Source organism: Cottoperca gobio, unplaced genomic scaffold (assembly GCF_900634415.1).
Source record: "Cottoperca gobio unplaced genomic scaffold, fCotGob3.1 fCotGob3_325arrow_ctg1, whole genome shotgun sequence".
In the NCBI taxonomy this organism is placed as follows: domain Eukaryota; kingdom Metazoa; phylum Chordata; class Actinopteri; order Perciformes; family Bovichtidae; genus Cottoperca; species Cottoperca gobio.
Window position 1 is genome coordinate 33028 of NW_021166932.1, and position 14515 is coordinate 47542.

General features: G+C 40.9%; 1 protein-coding gene across 1 annotated transcript in view; it reads left to right on the plus strand.

Annotated features, from left to right (window-relative positions):
- The first annotated feature begins 1698 nt into the window (after nt 1-1698).
- The window catches only part of dhx36 (DEAH (Asp-Glu-Ala-His) box polypeptide 36), a 17037-nt gene continuing 4220 nt past the window's right edge, over nt 1699-14515 (plus strand). Inside the window, exons 1-12 of the mRNA XM_029427464.1 lie at nt 1699-2410; nt 3280-3437; nt 3561-3662; nt 3791-4016; nt 4558-4596; nt 4790-4960; nt 5150-5229; nt 7366-7440; nt 8293-8459; nt 8578-8659; nt 8747-8887; nt 10008-10113. Coding sequence (XP_029283324.1) covers nt 2075-2410; nt 3280-3437; nt 3561-3662; nt 3791-4016; nt 4558-4596; nt 4790-4960; nt 5150-5229; nt 7366-7440; nt 8293-8459; nt 8578-8659; nt 8747-8887; nt 10008-10113 — 1683 coding nt within the window. The 5' untranslated portion in view covers nt 1699-2074. The remainder of the gene's footprint in view (nt 2411-3279; nt 3438-3560; nt 3663-3790; nt 4017-4557; nt 4597-4789; nt 4961-5149; nt 5230-7365; nt 7441-8292; nt 8460-8577; nt 8660-8746; nt 8888-10007; nt 10114-14515) is intronic.

A 14515-nucleotide genomic window follows, 5' to 3' on the forward strand; every position in this document is an offset into this window, starting at 1 on the left:
AGAGTCGGTGAAGGGTGAAGAACAGAAAGGAGAAAACAACGTAATTGCAAACCACCACAAAATTCAAAAATAAGAACAAAGCAGAACCAGTTATTGAAAATATGATTGAATATAATCTTTTACCTGCTAATTATGTGACTGACTTTAATATTGCCACATTGTTTTCAGACTAAGACATGATGTATTAAAACCATTGAGCTTCACATGACGAAAGTCATGTGGTGTAAATATTACAATACACTGCTAGAGAGAAACAATGTTTTAATAATTTGTAGTGTAATTAATCCAGTGAAAAGCTGCACACTTTTTATTTTTTATTATTGTGAGGTAAATGCTTTGAAACTGCTGATAGATGATATTCACCACAATACCCGCAATACAGCAGAGCCAGGACCCTTAAGGTGAACAGTCGGGGTAGATCTTTTTCATTTGGCTGTAACCTTTAAGGCCCAGATAGCAGGTCATTCCCTGATGTTCTGTTGGGCTGGAAGCAGGAGGAGAAGATTACAGCAGTTACACGGACAGCACGTGTCTCTGTCTGTGCTTATACTATATTTCCTGGTCTGGATTTGTAGAGCTTGAGGACGTTAATTAAAGGTCTAATTAATTGTATTTTTTTCCCAATCCTTGCTTCTTCAGGGACTAAAAATGGATTCATGCTGAACTGACTTTTGGCAAAAGAAGGATTAGGTTCATATGGGTAAACGGTCAGTGTTTAGGCTCTGGGGAATGTATAACCAGACATTTATTTTTCTTTGTTGTCTGATGATCAATGTATGTACAGAATTCAAACAGGCATCACAATACATTGGCATAATACAATACACCAGATAAACATATCTGATAGAAATTCTAATGTGGAGAAAATAAAATATGAAAATAATATTATAACAAATTGGGTTCACTGAGAAATTGTAATCACTTTAAATGCAAATGCATATTTTAATAAACAATATAAGTTTAACACCTTATTGTTTACAAGACATTCAACCGTTCTGTCCTGTATAAAGAATAACGACTCCATATCAGATTTTGGTTTGTTTGTTATACGATGTCCAACAAAACCCCCCGAAAAGCAGAAGAGCTATCAAAAATGTTTACCAAAAAAACCAAAACAATATATTTTGTTGATAGTGATCAATGACAAATATCTAATTGCAGTAAGCCTACATCAGAATAGTGTCAACTCTTTTAAAATGGGGATCCTTTCCTTTTGAAAGAAAAGGTAATCATTAACATTTGGCTATACTTTTCATCATGCCAACTTAAAAGTATGCCGAAATGTACTGTGTTTTAACAGAGCCATTCCACAATAACAGCAGCAGCTTAAATGATCTTGTTATTATATGGTCTGTCATCAAGGTTTTCGTTACATTTGTATACATTTTATAAAAACAAAAAAACTAAGAGTAAAAACACAACTTCTGAAGCAAACTACTTATTTGAAATGCTGAAATATTTACTTTTCAGCAGAATTAAGCATATTTATTATTCCAAATAGCAATTGGGATGATGACAAAGGTTGTGCTTCTATATACGGTTTCAAAATAACAATATTTCCTTGTGGATTGAGAAGAATTTAATATCAAGGTTACAAGTCTAAGTCTACCACCACATCTACTGACGGTTGCAGAGAGGATTTTAACCACATGCATGTAATAGTAGGTAACTTGAGAGCAGTGAGTGTGGAAGGGGAAGTCGTACAACCAATCACAGAGCGCTACGATAATACCATGCTGCGTGAACTGCTGACGTCACTTCTGTGCGACCTGCCGGATAGAAACGAGAAAGCATAATGAAAAACATACGAAATGATACATTTTGACAGCATCTGAGTGTTTCTACTTCATGAGTTAACCAGTGAGTCAACATTTAAATGGTAAATGTAGCTATCCTGACGTTAACGGTCAGTAGCAACATAACGTTACGTATGTTTAACTTTAGTCTCTCTAAGTAACGCTAGCAACAGCGTGTAGCTAACGTCACAATAAATCGTAGCATTACTTACTGGTTAACGGATATTCTGACAGCCGTTTAGCATTTTCTCCTGCCACAGCTTGTTTCTGACTACAGTATGAGTAATGGGTATGGAGGTGGAGGTGGGAGAAGAGGCAGAAGAGGAGGTCGAGGAGGTCGAGGGTACAGAGATGGGAGCAGAGAAAGATGGGACAGAGGAGGTGGAGGAGGTCGAGGGTACAGAGATGGGAGCAGAGAAAGATGGGACAGAGGAGGTGGAGGAGGTTCAAGAGAACAGCATTCTGACTTTGACCAGGACCGAGGAGGAGGAGGAGGAGGAGGAGGAGGAGGTGGACAACGGGACCGTCCCCCTCCACACCTGAAAGGACGGGAGATTGGTCTGTGGTACGCAAGATACGGAGCCGTGAGAAGGAAGCAGGCTGACCGGACATCGGTATGCATTGTATTTGGTTGCATGCTCTCACACATTGTATTGAGCAGAGCAGGTTGTCAGTCTTAGAAACAGAGATCAGGTCCTCCAGCACAGATATGAGAGACACTAAAGTTACAGTGAGTCAACAGTTTCTTCATCACTGAGTTATTAAGTTCTGCTAGAAAATATGTCTGCCCACTGAACTCAGGTGTTAACTGCAAAGTGTGAAACATACGCTGATTTAATTTGAAAATGGTTCAGAGCACAAAGTCTACTGCATGTGTTTAGATTGTGCACACTGATCTGTGGACAAAATCCTGCACATAGGTGTTACTCCACCCAGATCCTGACACATCTAGTCTCTTAATCAATTTACTGGGAAGACAACGGCCAGAACAACACGACTCACTGACCTGCATGTATTCAGCTCTGATTCATAAAACTGTATGAATTATTTTAGGATGTTATCAAAGCCAAAGTGGCCCATCCCCACAATAATACACCCTGGGATAACATGCATTTGTTGAGTTACTTTATTGGGTTTTGAATTGGCATCTAAAGTCCGAAGGTGACTGAATTGTTTTCAACCCCTAAAGAAAACAAATTTTATTTAGCCTATATGGCAGTAAAGTTACATAGTGTTAAAGTAGCAAGTAATCCTTCAGCTGTCACTGAAATGCAAAAATAACTAATCAAATGTTTATCGCTGTTACATGGATTTCACAGTTTTAGAGGGATGCTGTCAGACTTTTCAATGGGATATAATAAAAGGATACAATAGAATCATGTACAACACTAGTCATTGCTTCAAACCGAGCCCCAATGTCACATTTGGTTGGGCTAACTGCAAGGTTACGGCTGAACTTTCCCCTTTCCATGTCTGTGTGCAGCGGGCGGTGGTCCAGATGGATGCGGCCAGAGAGCAGCACATTACCAAGCTGCTTAACTCTGTCCAAAATGATCAGCCTGGTCCAGCGAGAGACGGCCGGGATGCAAGAGCCTCTACGTCTGACAGCTGGCGGGCAGCTGCCAATAGTAGCGGTCATTGGTGAGAACAGCTTGCACAGTGTACATTTGAGCTTACAATAAAGAAAACGAGTTGAGATCAAAGGAGTCTGGAGTTTATAGCTGTGACTGCTGACACAAGTATGACTCTAATGTGTGCGTGCAGCTACTTTGATGGGGATGTGTCTGAAGAGGATAAACTGAAGATTGAGTTCAAATCTGAGGACGAGGAGGAAGAAGTTACTCCAGGCCAGAAGAAAACAACTCGGTAACTTCAGATCCAAAAATGTAGTTTAATATGTGATGGTGCTCTGTGCCACAATCACAGAACAACCAATATAGTCTGGTGAAACACGATATTGTTGATATTTACAACATTAACATGTTTTTGTTTAGTTGCTTCTCTTCACCTGCCGCTGAAGATGAGCCTCCTGATGCGTGGGATAAAGAAGAGCAGCAGGAGAAAGAGGAGCAGGAGAAAGAGGAGAAAGAGAAACTGAGAAGGAAGGACAAGGACCTGGAGTTCTTATATCAGGAAGTAGTCAGAGACAGTTCACTGGACGAGCGCTTAAAGAGAGATCTGCAGAGCAAGAAATCAGATGCAAAGTACAAAGAAATGCTGGTGAGCATAAAGATTGGTATGAAATTTGGGTTACTAAAGCAATAAAGAGTGGAGTATAAATAACAGTAAGAAAACAATAATTGGAGATAAGACATAGGGCAGAGCGTATGCGTCTTAATAATTAAAAACAACTGCCAGATTTACAGGTCTACAGATGTTTATGGATCTGAATTGTTTAGTACAAGAACCTGGTAAAGAATAAGGCTAGTCAAAATGGTGAATTAATTTCTCATTAATAACAGGAATATTATCATAATATTTGCTATATTGATGCTAGAAAATGTTAAATGTTAAAACAAAATCCATCTACAGACCAGTTTACTCACAGTATAACAGTATGTCACATTATTCCACTGAGGCAATAGATAGGATTTACTGAATTACACGTAATCTGTATTTATCTGTGATTTATAATTATTATATAAGAGCTGTTTTGGTATGTAGAAATTGTTCCCATCATCACGTCATGAAGACAGAATGTCTGCTCTTTATTTTTATTGATTGTATTCAGGGTTAACAAATGTTTGCTTTTTGTCTTCAGAAATTTAGGGAAAAACTACCATCCTATAAGAAAAAAGAGGTACGTTATTATTATTGTTATTATTATTAACACATTTTAAATAATTTATATATATATATATTTTTTAATACTCTGCTAAAACCGATTTTCTTCCATTTGAAATGTTATCATCCTCATGGTCACCCTTTTTCCTCTTCCTCATCTTAACAATCCTTCCGCTTCTTCTCACCTGCGGCCATCTTCCCGTCATCAGGAGCTGGTGCAGCTGATCAACTCTAACCGTGTCCTGGTGGTGAGCGGAGAAACAGGCTGTGGAAAGACCACTCAGGTCACCCAGTTCATCCTAGATGACTACATCAACAGAGGCGTGGGCTCAATGTGTCGTGTGGTCTGCACGCAGCCTCGTCGCATCAGTGCCATCTCGGTATGCACTCCCTTGGTTTTTCAAGTCTGACTTGTGTTGGATTGTAAGTTGCTGTGTGTCTACTGAGGATAGATATGGTTGCTCAGGTGTGTGATATGATGTGCATGTAATTTCCAGCGTCTGTCATGTAAATTGGATAGCTATTCTGTCACAGTGCTGATTGTGTTCTTCGATGGTTGTTCCTCTCAGGTAGCAGAGCGTGTGGCGGCAGAAAGGGCAGAAAGTGTCGGGAATGGAAATTCTTGTGGTTACCAAATCCGCCTGCAGAGGTAAGGAAGGCTCTTCAAACATATGTTGCATAAAATGAAGTACTCTGATAGTTAAGAGTAGAGTCACTATTGTTTAGGTTGCTGATAAACCTTTTGTGTTTTAATTGCTGTTCTTAGGCACTGCTCATGATTTAATACCTAAGCCTTATATCATAATAATCATAGATAAATAGGCCAGTGGGCCCTGATGTTCCATAGGAGCTCTTCATTTTCATTCAAAAAGCATGAATGGTCTTTTCATTCCATTGAAACCCTTCTTTGATTAGGTGGCAGATATATTTTCTTGTTGCAGTTGTGCTGAGCATCATGTTTGATTCATAGTCTTAAGGAAAAAGCAGATACAAAGTTACATTTGACATGAACTACATCTGCAATGATCCATGTATCAACGCTGTGAATAGTCCTCATTTCTTTTGAAAGGGAGTTTCTTGATGGATGGGCAAAATTAAGATAGATAAGGGGACTCGATAGGGTAAATGAGTACCACAGGAAATGAGTTATTTTGAAGGATAGGAGATGTAGTAGATGGGAATGATCATCTGAGACCAATGCGAAGGGAAGGGAAATGGACAGAGCTGGGGAGTGAGGCACTTGAGCGGTGTGCAGAACGAGCGAGCGAAGAGTTAAAGGAGACGAGACGGTGCAGCAATTTAAAGTGAGTTATATACAATCGAGTATGAGAGAGGATAAGATGGATGCAGCAAGAAGGGGGGAAAGAGGCAACTCAGTCGTGATGTGAAGGGAGACTGATAGAGGGGGTGAGAAGTAAAAATAACAAGGTGCTAGATGATTTTCTAAATCTTTTCATGTGATGCTATTTTTTTTGTTTAGTTGCATCAAGTTGCTGCATTCGTGATTCAGAGCTCAAAAACAGTAACTAAAGCACTGTTTTGTATCAAAGACGTTTCATAAAGTCTAGACTGTTTATCAAAAGGCTTTGCTGTCACTGATGGAGAGCACGACTGTCTCTCAGTGGGTGAATGCGAAAGCTGGCAATTTATATATCAAGCTTTGTTACATTTCTATTTATGTGCCAGCTGCCCCACATAGCTACTGTTAAAATGTCACACTCTTTACTCTTCTTATGTTGGTCTCTTAGTGGGTCATCAACTTCTTCATAAACTGAATATGCATTGGCCAGAAGACATTACATCTACTCTGTGGCAACTCCAGTACATCTGCAGAGAAGCAGTGCATTAGTCTACACAACTCAGACAGTGCAGACAGCCACTGTGTTCTCTCTGGTGCTGGTGCAGTGCAGCACATAATGGGCGGTTATACTAAACATAAAGTAGTTTAGAGTAAATAAGATTGATCTGATGATTAATAATCAGCTTTTGAGATTTCAAAACTGTCATTAACAGCCGGAGACCGTGGAGAACTTATGTGTGGATGTTTTTTAGAACACTATACATGGCAGTAGAAGTTATGTGGTTTTACTGATCACTGATCAGTATTGCTCACACAGCCTGAGGTGCTCAGCCACAATCCATTTAGTTGTTCCACTATCTACTTCTGATGTGACTGAACCTTCTCGGTATGTGCAAGGCAAAGCAGGCGACTGTTCTGGAGGCCCTGGAAGCTCAATGCTTACAGACTGTCAGCTGGATTTTGCTAATTTAATTGAAAAACTTGTTGATGCTGCTTTATCACCTGACCTTGAGGCTGTGTCTGTAAGATGGTCCCCCTGTGATAAAACGTAGTTGCAAGTTTTGCGCGTACATGTAGCATAGCACTAATTTAATTTGTGATTAATCGAATAACCACAGAGCAAACCAGCCGCCAGTATTGCAGTATTGACAAAACTGTACACATTACACTGAGAGCGGTTATTTAAATGTTTTAATAAACATGCTTGATTGCTGGTATCATTCTATTTAAACATTGTTTTTATTATCACCGATTCAAAAAATAAAAATGTAAAACAAAAGTGTGTGTGGAATCCTGACGTGAAAGGTGGGTGGAAATATAGAAGAGACAATGGAGTTTTATTATATCTTATTATAGTCTCATACACACATGTAGGAACATTAACCAGATACTCCTTCTGGTAACCTTTTGTCTTCACTTTATATTCGTCTTAATTTGTGTCATTTGAGAAATGTAAAGACTTTTTTTCCTCCTCCCATTTCTCAGCCGGTTACCACGGAGACAAGGTTCGGTCCTGTACTGTACAACAGGCATTATTCTTCAGTGGCTTCGCTCGGACACGTAAGTCCCAACTCTGTTTCATCCCCATTGATTTGTGGTTGTGGAAGGAGCATCAGTACGGCTCCCCATTCTCATAGTCGGAGAAATGCACACACACACACACACACACACACACACACACACACACACACACACACACACACACACACTCACACTCTACTGTTGACTCATCCCTGCATGCTCATCCTCGCATTCTGGAAAGCACAGAAAGTAAGTGAGGGTGCCAGCTTTTCTTGTCGACTTGCTTCACGGTCTTTCAGAGTTGGCACGACTCTAGGGAGTCTTTTTGGGATTACAGTCGTCTGACAAAGTGCTGCAACTTTTTGGCATTAAGGAATATTTACAATGCAGCTGGTTTACAAGCTGACAGCAGATTGCAGCTTTGTTTACATTTGTCAGATTTGCGGTGACTATTTGCCTCCAGTTATTACATTAGTGATGCATTAACTTTTTACAGTCCCCTTTTAACGCATCATTACAGACTACAGCTGTACAGATCATCACAGAACCCAATTCTATTTTAGATCTCAAATATGTCGGACTGAACTACGGGGAAGTGTGAAACAAAACTGTAGATGGCGAAGATTAGATGACATCTTTTGAAAAGTGAGAAAAAACTGTAATTATAGCTACTGACTTGAAAAAAGGAAATTTGCATTTTAGCTTCATTGTTTTAAGAATTATGCAGCAAACAAAAAGAGAAACGATTCAACAAACCAAACTAAAAGCATGTCTTTGGCAGAGGGGTATCAAATACTGACCTAATGGACACAGAATTGCTATTTTTCAGGCCAAATGAGGACATACACACACAAAACCAAAGAATTAAACCATTTTTTCGGTGTGTGTCAGATTGTTGTCCAGCATCAGCCACCTGGTGCTGGACGAGATCCACGAGAGGAACCTGCAATCTGACGTTTTGCTCGTCATTGTGAAGGACATACTCGCCCATCGAGACGACCTCAAGATCGTCCTCATGAGCGCCACACTCAACGCAGAGAAGTTTTCGAAATATTTTGGTACGCAGCCCACCAAATGACATACCAACAAATGTTTTTAGCATTACTCTTGCAGTTCCAATTGGTTTGGATTGTTCCTCCTTCTCATCTCTCCCTTTCCCCGTGTCAAACCTTTCAGACAACTGTCCAATAATCCACATCCCCGGTTTGACGTTCCCGGTGGAAGAGTTCCTCCTCGAGGACATCGTGGAGATGACGAGGTAGAACAACACTGCTCCCAAACGCACACATGTACAGACAATCCCTTTGGTTTGAATGTTATATAAACTGCTTGGTGTGTCTGCCAGGTATCGTCCCCAGAATAAGAACAGTCGCCCCTCGTGGAAGAAAGGCTTTTTGCAGGGCCGCCAGTCCAGACCTGAGAAGGAGGAGAAGGAGGCTGAATACAAGGAGAGCTGGCCTTGTTATGCACGCTCACTGCAGGACAGGTGAGTTGGTGAGAGCAGCAAAGTTAGTGAGATTAGCAGAGCAGCTGCCAGGTTGATAGATGTGTTGTTCAGGTGGGGAATGGGAGGATTTTTGGCTTTGTCACGTTCACATTTTTGAAAACGAACAACTCCTCCATCGGCTACACACACAGTGACTTTAATTTACTACTGGAAAAAAAAAAGAAGTCATGCCTGACTTTGTGTTGTAGTACTCCTGACTGCGTGTTCAATTGGTGACACAATTTCTGTATCGCATATGTATACTTCACTTTGGGCTTATAATCAGAGGCGCAAACTTGTCACCTTTCAACATTCGGGTAATTGACGGCTGCTGTGTCCGTAGTTTTGTTGCGAGGGCTAACAGCCGGGACGCTGGGGTGCGCTTGCGACAGGGAGGGTTACTATTATTCTAGCAGTAAGATTACATCAAGTATAGGCTCAGTTTTTTTTCTATCCTTGTGCTAAAAATGACCAAACTAGTGCTGAACAATTAATAGGAATTTTATAGAATTAGCAATATGGACAAGTGCAATATGCATATCGCAGGAGGTGCAATATCTGTTAAAGGCAAAAATACCATTCTGAACGAAGTCTTGTGGAGCTGCAGAGATTACAATTCATATTCTACAGACTGAAGAAAAAACTTTGTTTGGTACAGATCCCTCACTAACAAATCACATCATGATCATTTTATTATATTTTTCAATGGAAATAAGAATAATGATGCAATAATGATAATTCCCTTTAATATTGTGACTCAAATCGCAATATCAGTCAAAAATAAACGCAATTAGATATTTTTCCAATTCGTCCAGCCCCGCTTTAAATCCACATTTTAAAGCAGATATTAAGTTTTTCTCTCCGTGAAAAGTGTGCGAAAGATGCGGGGCACATGGCTGTGGCTGGGGGAGGGCCTGGTGCTCATATGAAGATGTGAAACTCTTCCTGTGATCATTCCTCCTGATCATACTGAGGTATTAGCAGTTTGAATAAGACAAATCAAACATCCTTGCTTTCTTGCTGAGCTGCAGTGGAGGGATTGTAGCAATCGCTCGCATTTGAAATTTGTTCTCCTGTTAAAGCACGGAATGTTTTATCTGTGGTCCCCCCCGTCTCACAGATACTCTGAGAACACCATTGAGACACTAGAGGCTTTGGACAATGATGAGAAGATTGACCTGCAGCTGATCCTGGCACTGATTCACCACATTGTGCTCAATGATGAGGTGAGTTTAACTTTGTACGTCTGCTTTCAGGGCAGCCGTCTGAAAGTCGCTACATTCTGATGTCTTAAATTTGTTTATCAAAAAAGTATTTTTGTACTCTATTCCTGAAAAATTTGTTCCAGGGAATGTTTATCGTATGAGTCTGAGCAGTCTAGAAAGCCCCGAGTGTTTGTGTCGCGGAAACTTGTCTTGTAGATTTTAAGATTGAAAACACTTACATTAGGAAGATTAGGCTGCAGATGGGACTTTTAGAGAACATGAAAGAGCAACCTTAAATCACTTATCAGAAGTCCTCAACACCGAAAAGGTTCTATAAATATACACTGAGAGTACCAAACATGAAAATACACAGCAATCGTGCAACCGTGCGCTTACTTTTTGCTAGCCTCACAGACGTCAGTGATGTTGGAGAAGAGGTGGTGGTGTTCAGTCTTGGTCATGGCCTCACTGAGCTCTGCAGAGTTCTTGAACATGCGAATCAGGATCTCCAGACTGTGGAGGTAAGAGTGCTCCGACGAGATCACCTCAAAAATGGCCTAATGAAGGGCGAGAGAGGGAGGGAAAAGTGAGACGAAAAGAGGGGACTACTCGTGTTTGGGGTTTTTTCCACAAAAGGTCAGTTTATTACATCGTTTAGTGACTCTGCGTGCTTCAGTTACCTGACTACGTCCTGACTCACTCCCTCACGCACTGCTTTGACATGTGCTCTGTCATCAACGTGCTTAACATACCTGTGCGCTACAATCATGTTTGGAATGCTATTGAACAATTCCATGCCGATCTAAGTACTTGCACCCACATGTCAATCAATTTAATATTTCTACTCATAGGCGTTGTTCATTCTTAATATGACAGGTATGCATTGATCTGTCCTTGTCTTCCTCTTTACAAAGTAATTGCTTTAAATATGTAATAGTCTATTATGCATGTGTCCTGCTGTGCTCATTTAATGGCTTTTTTATTGGTCTGGAGTTTACAGAGACCAAATGGACTGCCATACTCCCCCCCCAGGGCTTGGTAACTCTTAACTGCATGCAGCCCAAAATTGGATTTTTCTCACTCTGAACCAAACGTAAAAGTGTTAAATAAGATGGCTACCTCTTGTCTTTTGCGTTCCTCCTGATTCATCCGGTCAGAAAGACCACTTTTCTTGACCTAGATCGAAGAGAAAATCAGAAGAGAAAAAGATTAATCAAAAGAAAGAGAAAACATTTCAAATACAAAGTCACACTTGTTTGACTACTCGGGGGATTTTTTTTTCAGGTCATTGTAGCACGGGTGTGTACATGTGTGTGTATTTGTGTGTCACTGTTGTCCTCACACACAAAGAAAAGGAGCACTTTGCATACTACACTGAACAGAGAGCCAATGAAGTTGTTGGAGGAAAAGTGAAACGAAAGATTTTCACTGAATAAAGAGGCACAGACAGAGTGTAGAAATAGGAAATTAAATTTTCAAAAAATAATCCAATCACTTGGCCGAAACCATATGGCTAAAAGGAATGTGTTTGTGCGTTAGTATGTGTCTGGCAAGATTTAGTCCAGAGATATTTGAATAAGATTGATGGAAAGCAATCTTTTGGAATGAACTGGGTGTGGAGGACTAGTACATTAATCAGCCCAGTGGCTTTGACAATCTTAAGGGAAGGTTGAATAAAAAGCATGCCTCCATCTCCTGTTCCACCAAATATAACCAATATAACCTGGGGCACATTCAAACTATACTTTACCAGATTACGCATGCAGACACAAATCCTGAGAGGCTATCTTTCCTTACTTTCACTAGCTTCTCATCCTGTTTAGGTGCAAGGAGGAGACTTCCTTTGCTTTAGTATCTGCCCTGCAGCCCTCAGCAAACACTGAGAACAAACATCTCGTGCCAAACCTTTATCACGGTATCAGCAACATCAGGCATCAATATAAGACGGTAAGGTTTCAGTGAGCTAGCAACCATGCGCACTGTCATGCCAACTGAACTTTACCCAGCTTTGCAGTTTCACTGGGTGTGACTAACACAATTAATTAGGTGTCATTATTCAATAGCTAAGTATTTTTAAAGCTTGAATCTCCACCTTCTGAAACTAGGTATCAAGTGCCAGGGGACAGCAAGAGAAGGGAGGAGCTGAACGAGAGGAGACTTATTAAAAAGGCACGACTCACACGATGACAGTTTGGATATGTTGTTCTTGGTTTCACTGGAATTAAACCTTTCTCCTGTCACAACACAATGTAGGTATAATGCCAGAATTTCCCACAACATGTGTAAGTTAAATAAGAATGCTGCAGCGTTACATTATGCACTGTCTGGCCAAACGCATCCACGGTAACAGATCCACAGCTGTAAAGCAGCTGTGATGGAAGAAGAGAGTCCTGGTCAGCATGGTAATGTCGGACACAGCCCAATTCACCTCTGTGCCTTGATGATATACACAAGAATAAAAAAGGACCAAAGAGATTTTCTGAATGTTCTCTACATTCCATCCATTTTCCCATGGAGTCGAGTCTGAGTGCAGATCATTCTGCCATTCATTCAGCAATTTCAGAACTAATTCTAATTGCCTACATCTATGCCTTGGCCTGTATTTGTTCCCGCACTTTGCCTCCTCAGCAAGTAAACAAACTGATGGGAATACCTAAGTAGAAAACTGAATTAGCTCATTGCCCTACTCTGTATTCCTTTATCCCATTTCAAATCCCTAACTATATTATGTAATGCAAAGCCACCGCACTTCTCTGTAGAGGCAACATTTTAAGCATATTTGCAGTCTGACGAGTGAGTAAAGTTTGCCAACACACTGGCATTAGGCCCAGCAGTGCTTGCAACATTTCCTGTGGGTCTGGCTGACTGTCTGCCTCCCTGCACACCCGAGTCCTCGAAGAAATGCTCCTGCACTCCCTGATAAACAGAGTGAGGGGCAGACGAAGGCAGAAACAGTTGGAGGATGGGTATGGACTGTTGACAAACTGGATGTGGCAGCATTCTTCAAAGCGCTAGCATTCCAAGACCCCACAACCACAGCACTGAGTGCATGCTGTATGTTTGTCTGTTTACTGGATGTAGAGAAGGCGTAAGAAGTATATAGGAAGAATGGAAGCCTCCACGTGTGTGTGTGTGTGTGTGTGTGTGTGTGTGCATGTGCGTCTGCGTGTGTGATGTCTGACCACACTGAGCTGGCTCCAGGAGGTGCGTATAGGTCTGTACTGCACCACGATGCCGTTATCTGGTTTGGGCTGTCTGGAATCGGCATCCTCATCCGAATCATTATGTAAAGCCTTCTCCTTATAGTTCTGGTACAGCTCTTCCTCTGAAACACATTTTTTTGACAGAAAGATCAGGTTGAAGTCTTAGAAGAAATATATTTTTTTGGTGAGAGACAGAAAGGTAAAAAACACTAAACAGACACTAAATGAGTAAAATAAAGGAAAAATGTGTGGTGGTAAACAAACAGAAGGGAGTTTCTCACCCTCACTGTCAAACGTCCGTTGACTGGTCAATACTTTCTTCTTGTCTGGACTCTGAAATAAAAAAGCAACACAATTTTTCATGACTTGGACAAACTGAGGGACCAGGCAGGCACACACATAAACTTTAAATGAAAAAGACTTCTGTATCTCTGTCACCTGTCAATGACATGCCTCTGCCCCTTCTGGTGACCTCCTTCATTGACCCCCTGTCTAATTAGAGAGCTATGTGTATATACTGTAAGTGTTTGTGTGTGGGCATGTCCTCACATTACGTCATGTCTCCCAACAACCACATTAATTGTTTCCTTGTATGCCTTGTCTGACCTTCTGCTGCTGATATTGCTGCTGCTAAGTTTGTTCACAATACACCTGTGTTGTCATTTTTCAAACTGAACTTTTAACCCCCAACACTAAAAAGTCTATAGTCTTTGTGCACAATAAAATATAAACCCATCAGATGAATATATTTTAAATGGATCAAAAAATCTCAAACGATTCACCAAATGCCCAAGTTCACAGGGTATTGACAGGGCTGTATGTGTGCATTGATAGTTCAGCATCAGGTTATATGTTTCACATTTTTATACGAGAAACATATACAAATTAAGCAACTTCAGACCTTAACCACATTACTGTCAAAAGTTTTTAGTTTTTAATCGTCTTTTTTGCATATTGCAGTAGATTTCAACCCTTTTTTCCTCAAGAGCACCAGGTTTGTTTGAGTGCACTCACCTTGTTTTTCCCAGTGCTTGTAGGCTTTTCCGTCCCATGGCTAGCAATCCTGTGGGCTGGGTCGTCCCAGGGCTGGCAAGTTTGGGTGTCCCAGGGCTGGCAGTTTGGGTTTCCCAGGGCTGGCAAGTTTGGGTTGTCCCAGGGCTGGCAAGTTTGGGTGTCCCAGGGCTCGCAGGCTTGGCAGTTCCAGGACTATTGAGGCTTAC